Source organism: Rhinolophus sinicus, linkage group LG09 (genome assembly GCF_036562045.2).
Source record: "Rhinolophus sinicus isolate RSC01 linkage group LG09, ASM3656204v1, whole genome shotgun sequence".
NCBI lineage: Eukaryota > Metazoa > Chordata > Mammalia > Chiroptera > Rhinolophidae > Rhinolophus > Rhinolophus sinicus.
This window is the reverse complement of record NC_133758.1, coordinates 104,048,284-104,069,596: the sequence shown is the minus strand read 5'-3', so window position 1 is coordinate 104,069,596 and position 21,313 is coordinate 104,048,284. Positions and strand designations below refer to the sequence as shown.

Genomic DNA, 21,313 nt, shown 5'->3' with positions numbered 1-21,313 from the left:
CCGAGGAGGTCTCCTTACCCGATCTGGCGGTTGGTAGAAGGTGCCTGTGTGATGACAGAGCTGGACTGGGGTGACGGCATGGCTTGCTGAATCACAACGCTGGTGTCATGGTTGGACATCCGGGTGTTGCCAAGCTGGTGAGCTCCGGGCCCCGCCATGGCCCCACCAACTGTGTTATGCATCGAGATATTCTGCCCAGAGAAGACAGAGGGGAAAGGTCAGGAGAAAGTAATGTTTTATTCTATTCTCAAGCTCTCAAGGCCAAAATTGGGAATCTGGTCATGTCAACTAAATAGAGAGTTATGGCTTCTGGAAAGCCATGGGTCCATTCATCTTATTATAACGTACAGCTACGAGAAGATGAAAAATAACTATTCACCCTAAGAGTAAAGCACATAAGGAAATACCTTAAAGTTCACTAATCATTCTGCCACCATCCTGATGTGAGGTTTACATCAGGGACGTTTAGTGCATATCTTCTCTGACTTGGTATGATATATACTGCATTTGAAAATGATTTCTGTGGTAAGTGCATAATATCGTGATTTAGTGACGAGTCACTTGGCATTCTGCTTTGAATGACAAGCACACTGGGTTATTTTTTCTTTTTCAGTCCTATAAGAGTGGCCAACCACTATTTTTTCCCCAGGAAACTACTGCTTTTCCAAATCATAATCTGGGTACTCATGACCCACGTCCAATAACCTGGGGAATGAGGATGGATGACTGGACTAGACGACAGGGTGTCTGGGATCCAATGACATAAGAGCAAGAGTTGCAACTTTCTGCTATATTCCCACAAAATCAATCCATAACAATTTCATGGATCCATGGAATACAGAATAATGTTTGATTGTCTGCTTGCTTGCTCAGTGTCTATTCATCTAGAATGTAAAATGTTTGTGTCCACAATTCTATCCCATGGTGCTTGGAGCATAGTAGGCATTCAGTAAACATGTATTGTATGAATAAATGAGTGATGGGAACAAATGAGACAACTAAGTCCCATAAGGGACCTAATATCATGCCTTTATTTCTGATGGCTTGAATGAAGGCCTCTTTGTGTAAAATTCAGAAGTAAGGAAAAATACTCAAGATAAAGCTGGCTTAAAAAACAACTCTTCCTAGCAATGAAAGTCACTGGGACAGGAGAGAATTCACCCTGAGGCTATAGGCGCTGATCAACATGGTGGGACTGAAACGTGAAAAATTCAGAACCGAGAAAAGAGAGAAAGCCCAGGGCAGAGCAAATCAAGTCAGTGGGCCTCTGTATGCCACTAGGTACAGCCCTTCAGCCTAGGAGTGTAGGGAAATTCGAGAGGTCAGTTGGACAACAGGTTGAAGATGGCAGGAAAGAAATGAAGTGTCACTAGCAATTTACTAGAGGAAAATATATATATATCTGTCTGCGCTTTGGGGTTAGCAAAGAACAAAATAAATCTTACCCAGGAGAACTAGAAGTGGTTCTTTGAAGTTCTTCTGCAAAGAACAGGATTTCCTGCACTACGTGTTAAATGATGGTGATAACATATATGGTATTTGGGGTGGTTGTGTCCATCACATTGCACCTTCCCCAGGTTTCTGATTTCTAACTCCTGACCACACAGTTTGTCAGGAGTCCAGATGGAAACTGGGCCCCTGGCTTAGACGTGAGCCAACCGTGTTGTCGTGGGTTCCCAAAGGCACGGACAGGCTTATACATACACACACGGCCCAAAAGCTCCTCTTATATACTGGAAGGTTTTTCTGATGTGGGAAAAGAATGTGGTTGGTTAAAGTAAGATGAAAAGAAGTGTTGATTTGGATTGGAGTGTCAGTGTGGGGACATGCTTGAGTTCTTTTTTATAGGACCTAGAGGCCTAGAGAATTGAACTAAATATAACGGGAGCAAAAATAATTGTGTTATTTCTTTTGAAAGTGAAATTTAACAAATTTATTTCCCCAGGTCTTAATGAGGTCTTGGAAAAGTAAACAATTCCAAGTGTTATTTTTTCCATTGTTTGAATCTTCAAAGACACTCAAAATTTTTCATCTTGCTCACAGTCACCCACTTGGTCAATAATAGTCCCTGACTCTCTTTTCAGAATCATTTGTGTTGTGCTATGCTGCCAAAGGTTATTAATCTAGTACAATTTAATTTTTAAAATAATAACCTTTAAATTCACAAACAAGAATATAAGATCTGTGAACCCTCCTTGAGTTACCCTTGACACCTCTTTTCTATCACTCCCATGTGCAGTCCCCAAATAGTACAAATTCAACTCCTATATCTCTTTCTGGCTTTCCATCTCTCCTTCCACCAACCTACACTCAACCAGCACCATCTCCTTTCCAGACTAGACAGTGGTCTCCTAACTGGTCTCCTGTCACTAACTCTGGCTTCCCTTCTTCTATACCATAGCCACCGTGATCTTCTCAAAAGACAAAACTGATCAAGTCTACACACCTTCCCTTATGCCCCCCCACCCCCCACCCCCACTTCTAGGATGGCTTCTCATGGTACAGACGACTCTGGCAGCACTCCTTGTGTGATCGCCAAGGCCTATATGGGACCCCTCTCACGTCCCCAGCTCATTCACACCACCATCCCTCTTGTTCTCTGTGATTATTCCACCTTGCTGGAATTTTCCTGCCCTCGAACTGACCATGCTCCATTTCAACACAGGACCTTAGAATGTGCTCTTTTTTGTTACCTGTGCTCTTCCCCTGACTATATCTTCACATCTCAGATCAAGCATCTCGTGAGGAAGCCTTCACTGACCTCTCCAATGATGGGCACCATCTCCCTCTCCTTTACAGTACTTTCCACAAATGTACAGTGTTTTCAATTATTTGATTAATATCTGTTCCTTCCTCTAGGATATAAGCACAATGAGAGAAGGGACCAAATCTGACCCTACGCCCCATTGGGTCTCCATGGCCTAGGTCAGTGCCTGGCATAGAGTAGGTGCTCAGTAAATACTGAGTGAATGAATGAAACACAAAATAGCCTCCCTAGAACATTCAGTAAAGTACAATGAAATCTTATCTTTTATTCCCTGGGCAATTTTTCAGCGTGCTAACTTCCTGTCTACTTACCTTGAAATCTCAAATTATGCTCATAGTAACAGAGTTTTAGATATTAAGGAACTTGTTTGGTTAGGAACTGGAGAAATAGAAAGGATCAGGATTAAGAAGAAAACCATAAATACGTCATGTAGATTGGAAAGTAAAGCTTTTCAGAAAATACTAAATGAGCCCTTGGAGGAAGATACCAAGAGTGAGCTTCAAGTCTTTGACCACTTTGCTCAAATGATGACAACAACCATTATCTCCACCATGAAAAACCAACAAAAACTGACTTGTGCTGTAGCACAAATAAATTGGTTTCATTTCTTCAGAGTAAATCATGTTCATGAGAGAAAGAAGAATGTCTCTCTCCACCAAAAAAGTTTATGAATCTTCTCTGAGAACCATTAAAAAGAATAAAAAAGACTATCTAGGAAACCACTTCACACTCTCCCCACCAACATTTTTAAGATATCTTTTTGTCTCTGTGATCTCCACCACAGATAGAGAAGGCTTCTGAAAGTTATATTCTCATTCTTCAAACATCTCCTTTCTCCTCTACACATGAAATCTGCAAATTCTCCAGCTTCCTTCCCCTACACCCAGAGAGAAATTTCAAAACATTGTGAAGAAATAAACAATTAAGCAAGCATTATTATTTCATGCTCAGAGGAGATATTTTTTCTTTAAGCATTACATAGTAACTCAAACATGAAATTATTTTCCAAGTTCACATTTTCCCAATTACGGGTTCAAAACCTGTCTTCATTGAATAAAAGAATGGCAATTTACCTCCAGGTAAATTAAATATCCAATTTCAAAAACACCAAGAATGACTCTATCTTGCTGTTATTTCTTCTAGATAGGTGCATAGATTTGGAGCTGGTGAAACAATGTCATAAAACCAGTGGATGGATGTCAATATGCCAGGAAGGATGGGGCGTGTTCCTCGAGGTTCAGCCTTTGGCCTTTTCTTGTTCAACACTTTTATCAACAGCTTGGATGAAGATGTAAAAATCGTGCTTGTCAACTCTGTGGCTGACACATGTTGGGAGGCATAGCTAATGTTCTGGATAGTAGGCTCAGGTTTTACTTGAGCCAACTATGTGATCTGGCCTCCAAAAATGCTGACATAAATCTAGGTTATTGTAAGAGAAGCGCAATGTCCAGATCAAGGGAAGTAATTATTCCACTGTAGAGCACGTTGAACTGACCACATTTGGCCACCACATTTTAAGGGGGAAATTGACAAATAGGAGGAAATGAAAGCAATGAAGGCATCCAAAATGCATCACAGGAAGAAAGGTAGAAGAATCGGGGAATAGTCAGTCTTACAAGGAAAAGATTTGGAGGGTCATGCTAACTGCCTTCAAATATTTGCGGGATTATACATAGTCCCTGTTGCTCCAGCAGTCATAATTTCAAAAACTGGGATCATAATGATAAAAGCCAACACTAGCTACAATGTGAGGACCTATTTTGAAGCAGTCACTAGTGTACAGGCGTTATAAACTGCACCTCTAATCCTCACAATGACCCTAAAAAGGTAGGCATTGTTATCTTCATTTTAAGATGAGAACAAGTAAAACTCCACACTATCCCAAATGCCATGCCATTCACCTTTGGCCTCCCTCCCTCCTTCTGGACTGATACTTCAAAAAGACGAATTTAGCCTTTTAAATGTACCGACATGTAGAGATACCCAAACACAAAACAAACCGCCTTGTACAATACTGGGCTTCAGAGTTAAGCCAGTGCAGACTACTGGTCATCCATCAAGAATGTCACCAAGAGGATTCTTGCATCAGGAGGAAGATGGCACTAGATGACCTCAGAGGTCTCTTCTATTGCTGAGTCTCTCATTTATGATACATAGTTCATACTTTGGCTCAAATGCTTCCAAATGATTAGTAAACATATGATAATGTTGAAAATATACTGGCTTAGGCATTAGGATGTCTCTTCGAGTCCATTCTCTTTACCCTTCTTTGTAGCCAGGTAACCTGGGTAAATCATTCAACTCTCCTGGCTCCATAACCTCATTGAAATAATAAAAGCAGGGGGTTGGACCACATGGTCTCCCAGATCTTTTCCAGCTCTGATACTCCATAAGTCTCCTTCTGTGTTACATTTTATGAGACACTAAACATCCAAACAGACTTTTCAAACTGATTCATGGATCTAGAAACACTGATTGTTCTCCATAACCATAAGCTTTTGCAGAAATTAGCCTTCTGAAAATTACAGCTTCCTACCAGACCCATGGGATCATGATTCAAGAAACTGATCTAACAGAAAGTAAAATTTCTCAGACATCAAAGATGAAAGCTCCAGAGACAAACTATCTTCACCTAAAATTTTCCCTCTTCAGTTCAAATTTCTCCACACGCCCTTTGATTTTTTTCCTCCCTTCATGTCCTGCAATATACCTTGCTCTCCATTCACTGTTGTTCTGAGACATAAAGGGTGTGAATGGGATGAGAACCAGGGAAATAATGAGTCTTGATTGCATACTCAGTGAGCTTCAGGTAGCGTGGTAATTGTCTTTCTGCATGCAAGGACTTGGAATACAATATGCAAAAACACAACCTGATGTATATGAATATACATCGGTGTTCTTACAAATAACTATAATTTCAGGGTGTGGTAATGAAGAAGGAAGGCAAATGGACAACAAATGGAAGTGAAGGTTGGAGCACGCAGGCAAAATAATGTTGATTCCCATAAGGTCCCAAAATGTTATCTTCAAATCTATATTCTGCCCAACTGCCAAGGTGTGGAGACTTTATGGGTTTCTCTATAAAGAGCCAGGGTCATCTCAACACGTGTTTACAAGTTGAGTTGTGCAATCTTGAAATTGTCTGCATCTTAATGACGCCCGGGCAGTTACGAAGACTTTCAGAACTTCTCAGATGTAAACAGCCATGAACTGCATCCCAAAGATGTCTGAGACCTTCACAGAATAACAAAGGTTCTTCCTTTCTGGGAGACACTAGGCTCTCTGGAGATGTCGAAGGGATTCTAGAGGGTCTTGACTCCTCCTTGCTGATGCTCTCAGAGCTGGAGTACCAGTCTGGGTATTCTGAATCCTACTAACAGGGTGGGCTGTTCCGTGACAGAGGGGACAGTGAGGTATTAGAGAAGACACAGCAGATGGGAGGTGAGGAGACAAGGGGTCATGCAGGCTGCCTCTCTCTCCATAGCATTCTCCTTAGCATATTCACACAGTGCAAGATGGACAACATAAGGTGAGAAACCATCTCAGGCAACCTCTGCAGAAGGGGAAGGGAGAGGAGAGGGCAGGGCACTGTCAAAACTCAAGCCTTAACACGCACATTTAAATTCTGCTTTTTCAGAGTTCGCTGCTTATCCCCAGAGAATTCTAAGAGGACCCATGGTACAGAAAGGTACCAGGAGCACTGGAATCAGGATCAAGGTCACATCAGCTCCCTGTCACCTGGGGCATGTTGTTCAGGTTCTCTGAGCTATAACTGCCTCATCTTTAAAATGGAAACAAATCATCTAACTCCCCATGACTGATCTAAATAGAAATATTATGAATAATAACTAATACTTCTACAGCAATACTATTTGTGTCGGAAAACTTAATCTTTATCATCAGTCTAGGGTACGATTATTAGCCCCATTTTACAGATGTGGAAACTACGGTACAGAGAGGTTAAGTGACTTGCTCAAAGTCACAAAACCAATAAGTGGAGGAGCTCAGGTCGAGGCAGCTTGGCTTCAGAATCCAGGTTCTTACCTACTAAGACCTACTCCCTCTTCAGCCTCCCTGTAAAAATATTTTCTAGTGGAAAGTGATATGGTAAAAAAAACATCTGTACCTGATATCCTTTCTATGGGCATTAAAGGAAGTTATTAATTGATGCTGGCATGCAATGCTGAGAATTACAGTATATCTGTCATACCACTAATTTGGATCAATGTCATCACCACCATCTTCTCCTCTAAAAAAGCCATGACTTCATTTCAAAGTGATTGATTAGCGGCCCTTGTCTTACGATCACACTGTCTACATGGGCATTTCTAGACTGGTGTGCACTGAATAGGGCAGATTAAGATTAGGGAGGGAAAGCTGTAGTTCAAAGAGTGTTGAACAATGCTTTTATCGAATTACTAAAACTAGCAAACAAACATCCCTCACTTGCTCACTCTTCGGTGTTAGTTCATCTTCCTCAAGAGTTCCAAGGGCTCAGGGAAAGCCTGAGAAAGACACCATTTCTCTGATGTTTGGATCAAGCTCAACTTCCAAGGAAAATTCCCTTGCCATGGGTAGAAAAGCAGCTCACACACTGCTGTGACCCTGAGTGGCCTGAGTCCACTCACCCCTTTCTAGGAAGTAGGCAGCCCCCGAGTGGGCCTCTAGGCTTAGATCTGCAGGACACAGAGCAGCTGGATCCGTCTGACTGGCCTACACTCTCCTCCAGCCCCAGATCGCTGCCATCCTTTCTAATACTGGGTTTGAGGCAATGGAGCCCAGAACCATCCCTGTAAGCATTTTATAGCTATTCATTTAATACTGTAGTAAAATGCTCAAGACAATAAATGCCTTCTTGGGTGCCACCCTTGACTGTGAGAAACAATTTTCAGGTGTCTCTCAAAGCGCCTGCTCCTTCCTGTTTGGATTCTCAGTGCCTTGGACTGTCCGTGCATCTGCTCTCATCTACCACTTTATTGTCTCAGTTGCTTCTGCTAAATATAATCCTATGAGTTAAAAGGAAGAAAATGGCGCCACTTTCATTCAGGTTATGAGAATTACAGTTGGGCACATTTTTGTGGTTGATGTTTCCACAGATATCTTGGTAGCTAGACACTAGACGAACACCACTGAAAAATGATATTGCACTCACTGCTCACTGGTGAGGTTCCTCATTTCTCAAGAATTTTCTTCCAGAAAGATGTGCATCCATCATGGCACCAGCCTACTTAAACACTCATGCTGGCATTCCACTACCTCGTACATATGCCTTCACGTTGACTTCAGCCTCTTACAATCTAATCCCCATCAATCTTTCCCACATCACCTCCTGGAGCCCATCCTCTCTAACACCCCCTCACTGCTCTCACACACAGATCTCAGTGCTCCTGGACTATTCCACACCACCTCGTGTCTCTTTGTCACCTTTGCACATCATATTTCTTCTTTGCAGTCAATCTGTTTATCAAGATCCAGCTCTAATGTCCCCTCCTCTGGGGAGCCTTCCCTTACTCTTTCTGGGCCTGTGGATCGTTCCCTGCTCTGTGTTCCCACAGCGTGTTGTCCACACCTCCATGAGAGAGCAAGACTTGTTTCCATGTGTGATTCCTCCAGTGACCTGGGAGCGGTGAATACGCCATGTTCATCAGAGAACAGCCAATGCCTGCTCCATGATGTGTACTTTGCAGATACACAATCAATTCATGTATTCGGTGCACACATAAATAATGTGTGACCTTGAACAAGTTTATAGCTTCTCTTTGCTTCGGTTTTCTCTTTTGTGAAATAGGAACAACCCTACCATGTAAGATTTTTATAAAGATGATATGAAGTAATAGAAATACAGCGCTTAGTGCAATGTTGGGCACACTAAATGCCCAGTAATTGTTAGTTGCCATTATTATAATTATCACTGCTATTATCACGATGACTACCAAGGCTCACACGGCCTTTCCACTGGGTAGAACTAATTAACCACTCCTTTGTCCTCCATCTTCTTTCACACATGCTTCTTTCAAATCTCCTGTCAACACATTGGTGTATGTGCTTATTTTTAAGTTCTCCCCTTTTAGCTGTGAATACCTTGACTACAGGGACAGAGTCTGATTTCACATCATTGCCTTCAGGAGCTCATACAATGCTTGTCACATAGATGTTTGCCGAGTGACTACATAGTAAGTGTAACCAGTGCTGTGGAAAGAGAAAACAGTTTATAGGGATCTGGGAGGTTAGGGAAAGGTGGGGAGGAAAAACAAATGAATCTGAAAAATGCCTTGACACATGCATACACACAACAGACACAGGAAGAGACACATCACCTAGAGCCGGTGAGACCACGGACTGAAGGGCAAAGGGCTAGTCAACTGGTCTGTGTTTTCAGCATTGAGCACGTGATCTTATTTACCTTCTTGGGTCTGTTGCTTTGGGCTTCATAATGATACCTACGTCTGTCTGTTTTTTGCTGCCCACAAGCCCCACAGCTTTATCACCTCCTACCCTGATTACACAACAGCTTCCTACTGTTCTCTAGGCTTCCAATCCTCTGGTCCCTTCCCAACCGCTCCGGACCCTACCGTCCAGTGAGTTGGTGTAAATCATCATTTTCCTATTGTCACTCCTCCCCTCGAAAACTGACCGGAGTTTCCCTTTCCTTACTAAAGCCCGCTCTTACTCAGCCTTGCCTCGAGGCTCACATATCCAGGCCCATCTTTTTCCCTTGTCCCCTGAACAAACCCTCCACTCCAGCCACACTTCTCTACTCACTACACAACACAGGAGTTCAAATTCTCACCTTCACACCTTTGCAGGTACCTTCCGCAAGCCCGGATTCCTTCTCTTCCTGTCTGCCTAGCTAAACCCTATCCTTTAGGCAATAAATTTGTTGATTGATGGATGGTGTGTTTTCAAGTGCAAAATGAGGATAGGATACCCCACTTCCTCTGACCTATGAAGTTAAGACACAGTAAAAAGAACCTTAAGAACATACTGCAGCATTTTCCTACAGCCCTGCTGTCTCTCCTCTGACTTCAGTTCATCTTCTCTATGTCCCCTCCCTAAATAAAGACATTCCCCTTCACCCCATTATTTTCTACCTCAGCACCTCAATCCTTTCCTTTATAGCACATGTCACCATGGGTAATTGTTATCATTTTATTTCCAGCTCATTACGTTATAAATTCCAGAAAGGGAATTTAATGCCCCTCTTGTTTACTCTCACTATTGCCTAGCTCAGAGCCTGGCACAGAACTAAATGACCACTGATGGAATGGATCAATGAATTATGATTTCTGAGGTGATGGTATGGGGATAAAGAACCATCACTTTATGGTTTCCTCTTGTCTAAGTTGGGCACAAGCCGTGTTAAGCCTGACAGACAAAGAGATAACATTTGCCGAGCTGCGTCCTCACAAGTCCTGTCAACACACAGAGGCCAAGTCACAGCTCAAGAGTCCCCTCAATTTGCCATGTGTTTGGTGAACTCAGACCTGAGCTACTGGTTCAAGTGAGGCGAGATGGGCCTTCCTGAGCAACTGGCAAACAAGACAGGAAAAGCTAAAGCAAAATGAGTAGAAACAAGCTAGAAGGAACTTGGACCCTGAGGCCGGGATGGGGAAGGAAAATGGGTGGCACCAGTGGCATTACCAGGATTACACATCTGTGTTGCCCAGGGAAAAAAAGGGTGCTGAGCACACAATGAAATGCTGGGAAGTCACACTGAGAAGCTGGGAGAGCCGTGCAAGAGGCAAATGGCCCATTCTAGAATTACTAAACAAATTTCTCTTCCTTCCTCACCCAAAAATGTAAAATTACTTAAAATAAGAGTGCACGTAAAACTACCACAGGGATGCTGAGGGTCTATTTCTTCAGCATTTCAAAGAGAATCAAATACGTACTTAATGACCAGAAATATAAACATAGCACTCTCTTAAAAGCTGCTAATGATATACTACAGCTCCAAGAAGAATCTTTCCATTGCCTTGCCTTTCCCAAGCCTCCCTTCCTCAGCTCTTCTCTCCCAGCCCAAAGAACTGGAGGGCAGGGCTGGCCCACAAGATTAATTTGCTTGAAAACTCCCCTGCCTGGAGCACTGGTTAGGCATCTGCATTCCTGAATATTTGGCAACATTATGCTCTTAACATCAAATAGAAATGTGATCTTCAGTGGGAAGGAAAATGTGCTACAAGATCGACTTCCTTCTCCGAAACAATGGAGAAGGAACATGCTTGTACCTCGTTGCCCTTCTGGAGGAACCCGTCGGGTGGCTCACGGTAAATGGCCTTGCTTTGTAAATTGTTTAGTACTTCACAAGCATAAGTAACTGTTATGCTGTCCTAATGATCGATAGTAATTAAGCAGCATATTTCTATTCTGGGAAGTGGCTGTTTTACTGGAGGACAAGTACCCTTGAACGGCCATTACTTCCAAGCAAACTGAATCATGGCTACCAGTGTTTGTTAGGTCTTAGAGCAAAACACCAAATTATGTAATGCAACCGAGGAAATTAACGAGAGATTTCGTCTGTCTTATTTGATGACATTCTAATATAAAGACATACTTGTTTTCACTTGACCATAGCAGACGAAACAGCACGTGTCGTGTAGTACAGGGACACGACCACAGCTAGACATGACAGTCCCCTAAGAAACTCCCAGAAATCCTGCCTAAATATTAAAAGCAAATTTTTAAGAAGTTTCCTAGCAGTAACTTGGGTTTTCTGGATCCTTGGAGGGGTCCAGAAAGTGAAATGGGTGTCAATGAAGTGGTTTCCGTGTTTACAGTACCTACGAGGTTCATCTCCACACTGCATGACATCACCTGTTACTATTGTTACCTCATTTCCTCACCTTACTCGGCTCCAGACTCATGTTGACCTCCTTGCTGCTCTGCTAACTCATGGGAGCCTTGGCACAAGCTGCTCCCACAAGCTGGAAGGCTTCTTCCCATTAGCCTCACAACTCCCGCCCTCCCCTCTTCCAAATGTTTGCTCACATGGTAGCTCCTAACAAGTCCTATGCCTGAGGCCTCGCTGCTTGACATGACAACTTTGCCTCCCCGCTTCCACGCTTCCCTTATTTAATCCACCCTTTCCTGTTCATAACATCCACTTCTCCCTCTTTTACTCCAATCCAAAAGACCATTTCGATCCCAAGTCTTAAAATAAGAATTTGAGAAAAAGACAAATACACAGGAAAATCCAATGGCTCTGTTTTCGTTTTTTTCCACCAAGCATTCTTTTTATGATTCTTCTCCCTTGGATGTCAAATTTGTAAAACACTCCTTTAAAAGTTACAAATTCATTTCCCTATACGATTACCTATCTTTTGAAGCTTTCACATTCTTTAATTTCTAAAATCTTATTTCACTGCATTGTACCCTCAGACACTGCTGTTTCACAGTGTTGATTAAATTCTAGTCCAACAGAAAGAAATTGATGCTTTAGCTAGTCGGGGCAGACTTACTGCAGATAAATGTATAATTTCAATTAAAGAGGTTGACTACTGTATTACTTGGGGTCCCAGTAGGAAGCAGATGGCATGATCAAACTGCATAATTTGAGGGGTGATGAATACAGGAATTATTTGCAAAGGTGTAGGCAGAATACAGGGAAGCTGCACACCACAGTGCCATACCCTGGGGCCATTTCCAACAGGGAGCTGTTAGCATCCCTTGGCTTACAGGAGAGAGAGAAGAGTGAGGCTACCACGATTCAGGGGAGAGAGAGGTTGGCAGGACCAGGGGAGGAGAGGATGCTATGTGGAGAGGATGCTTGGCAGGGGCTGTGACCCTTGGTCAAAGGAGGCAACCGATTGAAGGAGCTGGGCCCAGAGACACTCAGGCTCCCTGTCCTCCCTCCCTGGAACGTGCTGCGGTGCCCCTGTGACCACTGGCCTAAATCCAGTGGGAAAATACAGGTGAAAAATGCTCATGAACATACTGTATACAGATCAGCCTTGCAGGACAGAGAGGATGGGAAAGGGGGAGAGCAGGCCTGGATGGACGATCAGGAAGAATGCAGTACAACTGTGACTTGATTCAACTTGCATTATTTTATTTTACAAGCAATAATTTGTAATATACTTGTTCACTAGGGAAAACGTATACGAAAGAAAAAATAGGTGGGAAGGAAGAAAATTAGCATTATCTTAACATGCAGAAAAAGCTAGTATTTTACTATATTTTTCCAGATATTTTCTCTACACACACACACACACACACACACACACACACCATAGACTAGTATATAAAATACACATATTAATACACATATTATCTATATAAAATGTGTGTGTGGAGGGAGAGAGAGAGAGAGACAGAGAGAGATCCAAGGTACTCAAAAGATCAGAAACCCCAGTTTGGGACCCAGGACACATTTTTAACTGCATCCTACCTATGATGACTAAAAACTAAAATGTTATCTGCATCTTTATTTCCTTTCCTCTCATTTAAACCATCTAAGGACAGGACTGTCACTAACTGAACTTACCCGTGTGCTTAATAAATCGTAACAGGACTGATGAAAACAATAGAAGGCAGAGCAAAGATGTGCCCATCCCTCCGTGTGTCCATGTAACCCAGCTCCACCCCACAAATATGGGCCTGGACAAGCACGGCTCATCTGAAACCAGCTCCACACCCTGAAAACAACGGCTCACTTTCAGGCTGAAGCTTCCGATTTGTCTACTTTCCCCCTGGTGAAATAATCGGGTTTGGAATAGGAACAGCTTTCTATGTGGGAGTCACAGAAGGAAGAAAAGTTTGGCACCTGGTGCCTGTGGGCCGTGAAACCATGACAGTGCTGAGCTCCAGTCTCCTTTCTGCCAAAAGTCATTGGATGGGAAGACAGTAAGCACATTTAGAAGTTGCCTTTTTCTACCTTGAGGGTCAGGATTTATGGGTTGGCTTGCTAAGTAGAAGCATGAAGGCCAATGAGACATTTTTGTTTAGATGAGCTTCCCTAGCAACCTGTCACTCTTGGGTGAGGACACCAAATGTTTTGGTCCCTGGTTTTTGGCAACAGTCTATAATATTTTATCTTGAGTTCATTTCAATCCTATGATGCCATATCTCCACCGACAAGTTGAAGGTGGGGCAAATGTACTGATTACTTGATAGACTGAGAAATAATACTTCGAACCTAAAATAAAGATGAGGTGAGATCTCAGGGCGATCAGGGACCCACATAAGAACTACGCCCATATAGGTGGAGAGGTTAGTGAGTCCTTGGACAAAAGGCCTTACGTCTTTCCCTGTGCATACTCATAGACGCCCACATCCTTAAGCTGATGATATAGGTGTGTTTGTTTAATTTTTTGCTCTGCAGATATGTTTCATTTAATATTTGAATGCTGTCCAGTGACTTTTAAAGAAGCCCAATTAGAGACCTATGTATAAAGAAATGTTTTTCAGATGTCTTTTTATACCTATAGAGTTCACTAACCACTTTATGAAATAGTTTTCAAACCCCTATAGATGAATTTAGAAATTTAAATCTACCCTTAAAAGTCAAACAGAATCTCAGTGTGAAATGCCATTTTAAAGGCTTATAACCATTGGTAAAGGCATGTTCAAGGCAAAAGATGAAACACAAAGTATTTGAATTTCCTATATTATCTTCACCTGGGTAAGCATCTCTGCCTTTGAGTTAGTTCTGCATTTATACATAATACTGATTTCCCTGGGAAACTAACTAGTACACCATTTTCAACAGAACAATGATAATATTGAGTCCTAAAATCTAATCTCTCATCTGTTGGCATCAGAAGAGACCACCCCGCAACCCCCAAAGCTTCAGGGCCCTCGTGGATGCCTTGTCTTGTATGTCGCTCCATTTATTCAAACATCCTTTCATTTCTCCACATTAATAGAGGTCCAGGCTCCGATGCCTGAAGAAGTGCTGACAAGGTTAAAATGCATCATTCCCTTTCCTCTCCCTCTCCCTCATTTACTGGGATTAAAGTCATCAGGAACTCTTCTCGAAGGCTTTTTAATGCTGGTCCAGTGGCAGCCAAGGGAAAAGACTTAGTTGATACCTAGTTTTATCTTTGTGAAGAGGGGATCCAGAAAACCTCTTTCTAGCACATAGTGAGTGCATTTGGGGAAGCGTTCTACACACACACACACACACACACACACACACACACACACAGCTGCCTACTCTTTCTAAGACAACTCAAACGCACTGAGCCCTAGCACTGGCTGAACAAAATTCAAGTGGAGGCTGAGGGGTGGGGGGCTGGGGAGGTGATTCTGAGCCAGTGATGGAAGGAAGGGGGTAAAGTGCCTATGGTCTTTCATCTTAATTTCTGTGACATGATCCAATTATATCTAGTCAATAGTGCCCTCTAATTACTAGCAGAGATGAATCATGAAAGATTCCCCTTGTATTCAAGTTTTCCCCAAAGTCCGGCTTCCCTCCTCAGCTCACTCATGTGAACATTCTAGATTCACGTACAGAGCATACCTAGAGCTTCTGGTATCCTCAGCCAAATAGAGAGTCACTTAAGAAAACTGGTAAAGCCCTTTGGGGTTTCCATAGGAGGCGATGGCTGCAGGCTCACCCCTCATGAGAATGGCACAGGGGTGGGATGGAAGGGGACTGTGGCCACCTCCAGGCAGGACATCTGTAGCCAAAGAGACGTTGGCTAGCAGAGTGACAACACCTTCAGTATGCAGGACTTCATTGTTAGGTTTCCGCGGTAACTGAGGAACAGGAAAAGGAACAAAGAAAAAGCAGATCCAAAGAAGTTAACGCAATTACTGAAACATGGGAAAGTGGGGCAGTGAAAAGGAGGGATGGAGCAGAGAAAGGACTTCAGATGGAGAGACCCAAACCAGGAGACCCAGCTTGAATGCAGGCTGGGAAGACGGGAAGGAAGAAATTCCAAGTTCGAGGAGAAGATTATGATGAAACTGAGACGTACCTGCTCTCAGGACTTTAGACTTGAAAGCTGCCATAGAAAGCCTTGAACCCGACTCCCTGTCTTCACAGAGGCCAGAGGAGGGGATGTGATCAGACCAGTGGCCCACATGTAAGTTGAGGCAGAAACAGGACTAGAATCTAGATCTCCTGACTCCTAATTTAGTTGTCTTTCTGCTAGGGTAGATTTTAGAGAATTTTATTTCTATGAAGTAGAAAGAGTGACTTTATCTCCTATTCACATTTGGACCTGGATATGTTGGACCCACAAGGTAATTATTTCATGCTGGGGATGAGACAGGCACACAAAAGAGGCAGGATTAGGGTCAAGTCTGGAGGGTGACTCGGCATCGCCATTGGGGGTCTAGAGGGAAGGAAAAGGGACTCTCTCTGGCGATGGACACACCGGCCGTGAGGTCCTGCCAGTCTCCCACCAGCCGATGGGACTCTGTGACAGCAGAAGGCCTGAGGACACTCTTAATTAAGTTAGAGGGACACTTCAGGCCTCCCCAAAGCACAACACAGTTATCCAATTGCTTAAGGTATTTAAAAAAAAAAAAAAAAAAAAACAGCAAAGAGCTCCTTTTGTTCTGACAATTCTTCCTCACACTTAAAGTGCCCAGCAAAATTAGGGCCAGTAATTCTGTGCTCACTTGGACAGTGCTCTGACAAAAAGCTTAAAGTGCAGCGTGTGGCAGCAGCGACAGGAAAACACTATTGCCTCTGTGGTTTCATATACAGATTGTGTCATACTTAATGCTGAAATCATAAACTATGTATTTTTGCCCCCTCCAAGCTGCCTATTGTGTGCTTATAAACAGGAACCTGGCAGCATGTCAGGGGTGCAAATTGATTTCCTTTCCCAAATAAAATTTTAAAAAGCAAATAAACAAGGTTATGTTGGCTAATGAAACATTACATGCCAGGCTGGGGAGAATTCTTTTAAAATGTATTTTCTTGAGCAAAGGCAACACAAAGCATCCGTAAAAGGTTCTTTCATAAACAACATGTTTACACAAAAATGCATTACTTGAAAGAAAGGAAAGTTATGGTGCATCTCCCATGATATATTTGGGTTGTGTTTTAAAAAATAAATTAGGGAAGGGTGAGAAGGGGGAGTCCTGCAGTGCTATGGAATTTGGAAATTAACTAAAGCCACTCAGGAGTAAGATAAAGTTGTTCTTGTTTAGAAAAATTTTTGATCTTAGTGTTTTTATAATTTATCACGAAGACAAAAGTAGCCCCCTTTGAGTGTATCCTATTGGCATGAAGAAAGCTGGGAGAAAAGAACTGAATCACACCCGCCATGCTCAGAGATACACGAACAGGGAGCCTGGCTGACTGGCTTCAGTGGAAACACGGCCTGGAGAGTGGCCTGTTTCCCAGCAGAAATGCCTACACCAGCTGAAAGCACTTTTAGTAATCTCTGTGTAAAAAGTATCTCCGGGATCTTGCCTACCTCACACTTCACCACACAGAAGGAATTTTAACCCAGCCCCAGGACCAAAGCCATCCCTAGTGGACTGTGAGGCCCAGCTCAAATAATCCTGTATCATCTCCCACCTTCAACCATCCTCCTAACACCTCTCTGCTGATGAACGCAGGTAGCAGGCACCCTCATGAGCGGAAAAAGTCCCAAGACAACACAACATGCAGCCCAAAGGATGGGCTGAAAAGGTACAGGGCCAGTCTCAAGGCTGCCAGTTGAGAGCCGAGGTGCTGCCTGCCAATTTTATACAGTATATGAACAGAGGGTACTTTGCCTATTATCCTGAACCCCAGTGACACGTCCCTCTCTCACAGTCACTGTCTGTCATCAAGGGATTGGCGTTTTGTACTAGAGCTCAGAGGCACGAAGTGGAAAGTCCCCACAATCTTGGGATGGCCTTGATTATAATAAAAGAAAAGGAACACTTGAATCCTACTCAGGAACTTTCATTCAGACTCAAAATGTAACTCAGCTAGCTAGTTAGACATAAAGATTCCAAAAATACTCAGAAGTCACAAAGGTGACCCTGAGATCCTGCAGACCCAAATGCCCTACCCGAGAGGGTTTTAGCCGTGATCAGAGGTGACAGGAAGTGAGGACTGGGGATGGAAAAGTGCCTGAGATGGCAAGTCCTCTCCCTCTCACCCTCCACTCACCAAGCAACCTTGGTCAGGTCTCCAGGCCACTGCGAGCTTTCTTTTTTTCCACCACTTTTTAATAAGGCAAACACTGTCAGTCTGATGGTTGTGGTGATTAATGAGGTAATATTTGTAAAATGCTAAGAGCTTTCCAGAACTCAAATGCAAATACTTTAGACCAAATACTCTGGATAATAGTTAAAACACAAAAAGGGTTAGTCACCAGTTGGCTGAGGATATGAACCTGGGAAGGGACAGCAGAAGAAGTGTGTTTTGTGAAGGGATTTGACTAGGGCTGGGAGGACATCAGGAGAAGAGGAAAGAAGGGGATAGAAGCCTTAGAGCTTGCAAACTCTGAAACATCAATTATTTTGCTTCCAGAAGATGCCATTAACTTTTAAAACCCTGCACCCTTTCAACGACACAAAAGATCATTTAATTACACAAAATGTTTTTTGACACATATAATCCTGCAGGGTGTAATCTAACATGTGAGAGCAGATTACACTGAAATTTGTGTTCTTGTCCCAAGAAAATGATACAACATGAACCTGTGGGGGCCACAGACCCATTGGCTTGGCACGTGTAACCAACTTGACTTCTCCCAGTTCTGTGGAAATGGAAGGATCAAATTAATCATTGGCAAATTTGATAACAGATGTGTTTCTCAGCAAATCCACATCAAGCACGCAGAGAGTAATTACCCCCTAAAGCTTGTTGTGTTCCTACGTACATTTGGCACCAACTAAAGACTACAGCCGCTTTGTTTTTATCTGACGGGAAGCGAAAGCCGCGGGTGATACTCCAAATGCTGCTTTAGATTATAAAGTCTTAACAGCCTCTCGCTTTAGGGCACTGTGTTTACTGATGCTATGTAAGCAATTTACCGTCCCTTAATAGAGCATTCACCACAATGTTACAGTGTTTAACTTGTTAAATTATATTTAGAGCTTCAGGGAAAATTACCTCACTGGCTTTACCAGCGTGGGTTATTGATATCACACAGGAGTTATGGCGGCATCCACCTGACTGGGGACAGCGACGAGAATATTTTACAGGCCGGAGTCCAAAGGTGGAGGGCAAAAATCAAATAGAGAAGTCGAGGCAGTAAAGGACTGATGAGAAAAATGGGCGGGGGTGGTGCTGGCGGGAAGGAGTTAGGGAAGGCAGAAAGGACTGAGGTGAGCAGGGTCGGCGTCTGATGGAGTCATTTATTAAGTTGTAAAGCAAAGCAGTTGCCACTGATGGCCATTTTGATTCCAATGTTGACTGGAGCCACCTTCACAACTGGGCAGCGGCCCTACTCCCACTCTCCCTGTCCGTTGGGAAATGTTCTGGATCCAGGGACGTGGGCGACACAGTTACCTCCAGCTGCTGTAGCCACTCGTCCAGTGGGCTTGGTGCTTAGCTCTTGGGGGCTCAACTGTTGCAAGGGAAATAGTGGGCATGTTTTAAGAAAAAATGAGGAGTGGGGGGAGTAGGAGGAGGAAGAAGAAGAGGAGGAAAAGGAGGGGGAAGAAACAATAGCAGCAGCAAAACCTTTACTAGGGTAAAGAGAGACATAAAGTAAGGCTAACATATCACTGAGCCTGAAGCTTAGTGATGTCATGAGACTTCTTCAGAAAAGCAGCCAAAGGCCAAGGCCTAAAACCCACTGCGGAGGCCAGAGAAGAGGCCCATGAAACCAGCCAAGTGGCTGACGTGCTCCAGGGTCTCAGCGCATGTGACATCTGCCGGCTCACTAACGACTAAGGGTCTGCAGCAAACCACCAGAAATGACAACTATCTCAGTGGGTAACCTTTAGGAGAAAACAGCATTTTCTCTTTCCCCACACGTAGGTTCTGTACTAGGTTTCTTGTGCTCAAAATCTGTAATGGGAATTAATAACCAAAATCAAACAAGAAGTTGGCCGTGCAAAAACAACAGGCATCTAATGAAAGGAACAACATTGTTCACCAAACTGCTCTGGCTAAAATGACTGTTGACAAGGAATTAGGGAGCTAAATAGCGGTTTCTGTGTATTTCCAAAGACAGAGAATAAAACAGGGAGGGGGGACGGTCCATGGAAGCTCCCCATGGAAGTGAAGAACAGCTAGATGTAGGTACTAAGTCTCAGATGTGATCCCTTGAAGAGAAATTTCAGCCTGAAATACAAATCAGAAATTCTTAGTCCTCCGAGATTTGACAGATTTTAACGTTTGGGCTAATAATTCAAATGTAATGGCTAGGGTTGCAGTTCCCAAACTGTGTGCCAAGATGCTCCAGCATGCCGCACTGAACTCGCAGGATTGCCTCAAGATCTTTCAGAGTTTGAGGGAAAGAAACAGCAATACTTGACATCTGTTGGACACTGCGCAAACTTGAGGTCGTCAGTGTTTCAACATTAGATCATACTAAATTCCTTTGGATTATATCACATCTTTGCAAAGCTGGATTTTTGGTGGTTGCTGTGATCAAAAGCAAATACCATGCAAAAATAAATGTGGAACAGAAAACAAGGATGGTGGTGTCCAATTTGACTCTAGAATTTGGGAAACTGTTGAGGGCCCAATGGGCACGCACATCCCATTAGTAAGTAATTATGATTATTTAAGAATGAGATAAAAGTATTCTTTTTTTTTCTTTCAATAACCGTGTGTTATTTATTTCAAATAGCTACTGAGATGTTTGTATACTTGTTAAGTTGTTTGGACCTAACTACTTAATAAGCAGAATGACGTAGTATTTCCTTTGGCCAAGGAATGCCGTGAAAAAATTATTGAAACCCTGAGAGTGCCTGGATTTGAGCGAGTTTGGGAGTCTCTGGCCCTGAAAAAACCTGATAGAGAAAATAATGTGTGGTGATACTTAACAAAGAAGTAATTAGGGAAAAAAAAACATTATTTGAGTTAATTAGTCCTCAGTACAAGCAGACCATGTGGGTAAAAGAATCTTCTATGTTTTCCAAAGCGCTATAGAGATTCAAATGTTCTGGAAACTATCTACTCAGCTAACTAGAATCATGGGGATTTCTATGCTCTGAACTTTGGAAAGTTCCCAACACATATAAGACCTAGAGTCAGAAACATCCGTACGTTTAACCTTACATCCATTTGGCCCCACCAGTGCCCTGGTGGTCAATTATCTTACTGTAATTATTCTTTGCTTTTAGGGTGCCACCCTGAATGTCCTCTGTCACTGACAACAGTCTCCCTGTTGTATAAGTCTGAGACAGTTTAACATACCTTAGGAGACATTTCACCGATGGCTAAGAAAACCACAGAGTTTGAGTCCATTGCATTTCACTGAGGTTGGGATACCACACCCCGAAGTATTTGGGGGCATTATGCATTGACTTTCAAGGGTATGGAATAGGAAGCTAAGAAGGGGCTAGAAAAGATGAAGTGCGTGAATCAAAAGGAACTTCAAGATCCAGAATGTCCCACTGATAGCCATATGTTTCAGGTGTGAAAAAGACCAAGAGAACAGCATCAAATTCATGGGCCAGATTCAGAGTTTACAC

General features: G+C 43.0%; 1 protein-coding gene across 4 annotated transcripts in view; it reads right to left on the bottom strand.

Annotated features, from left to right (window-relative positions):
- Positions 1 to 21,313, bottom strand: part of CREB5 (cAMP responsive element binding protein 5) — a 382,587-nt gene that overhangs the window by 235,197 nt on the left and 126,077 nt on the right. For all 4 annotated transcript variants that reach the window (XM_074340923.1, XM_074340924.1, XM_019726163.2 and 1 more), the window contains exon 5: positions 19 to 191. In XM_074340923.1, the coding sequence (XP_074197024.1) occupies positions 19 to 191 (173 nt within the window). The remainder of the gene's footprint in view (positions 1 to 18; positions 192 to 21,313) is intronic.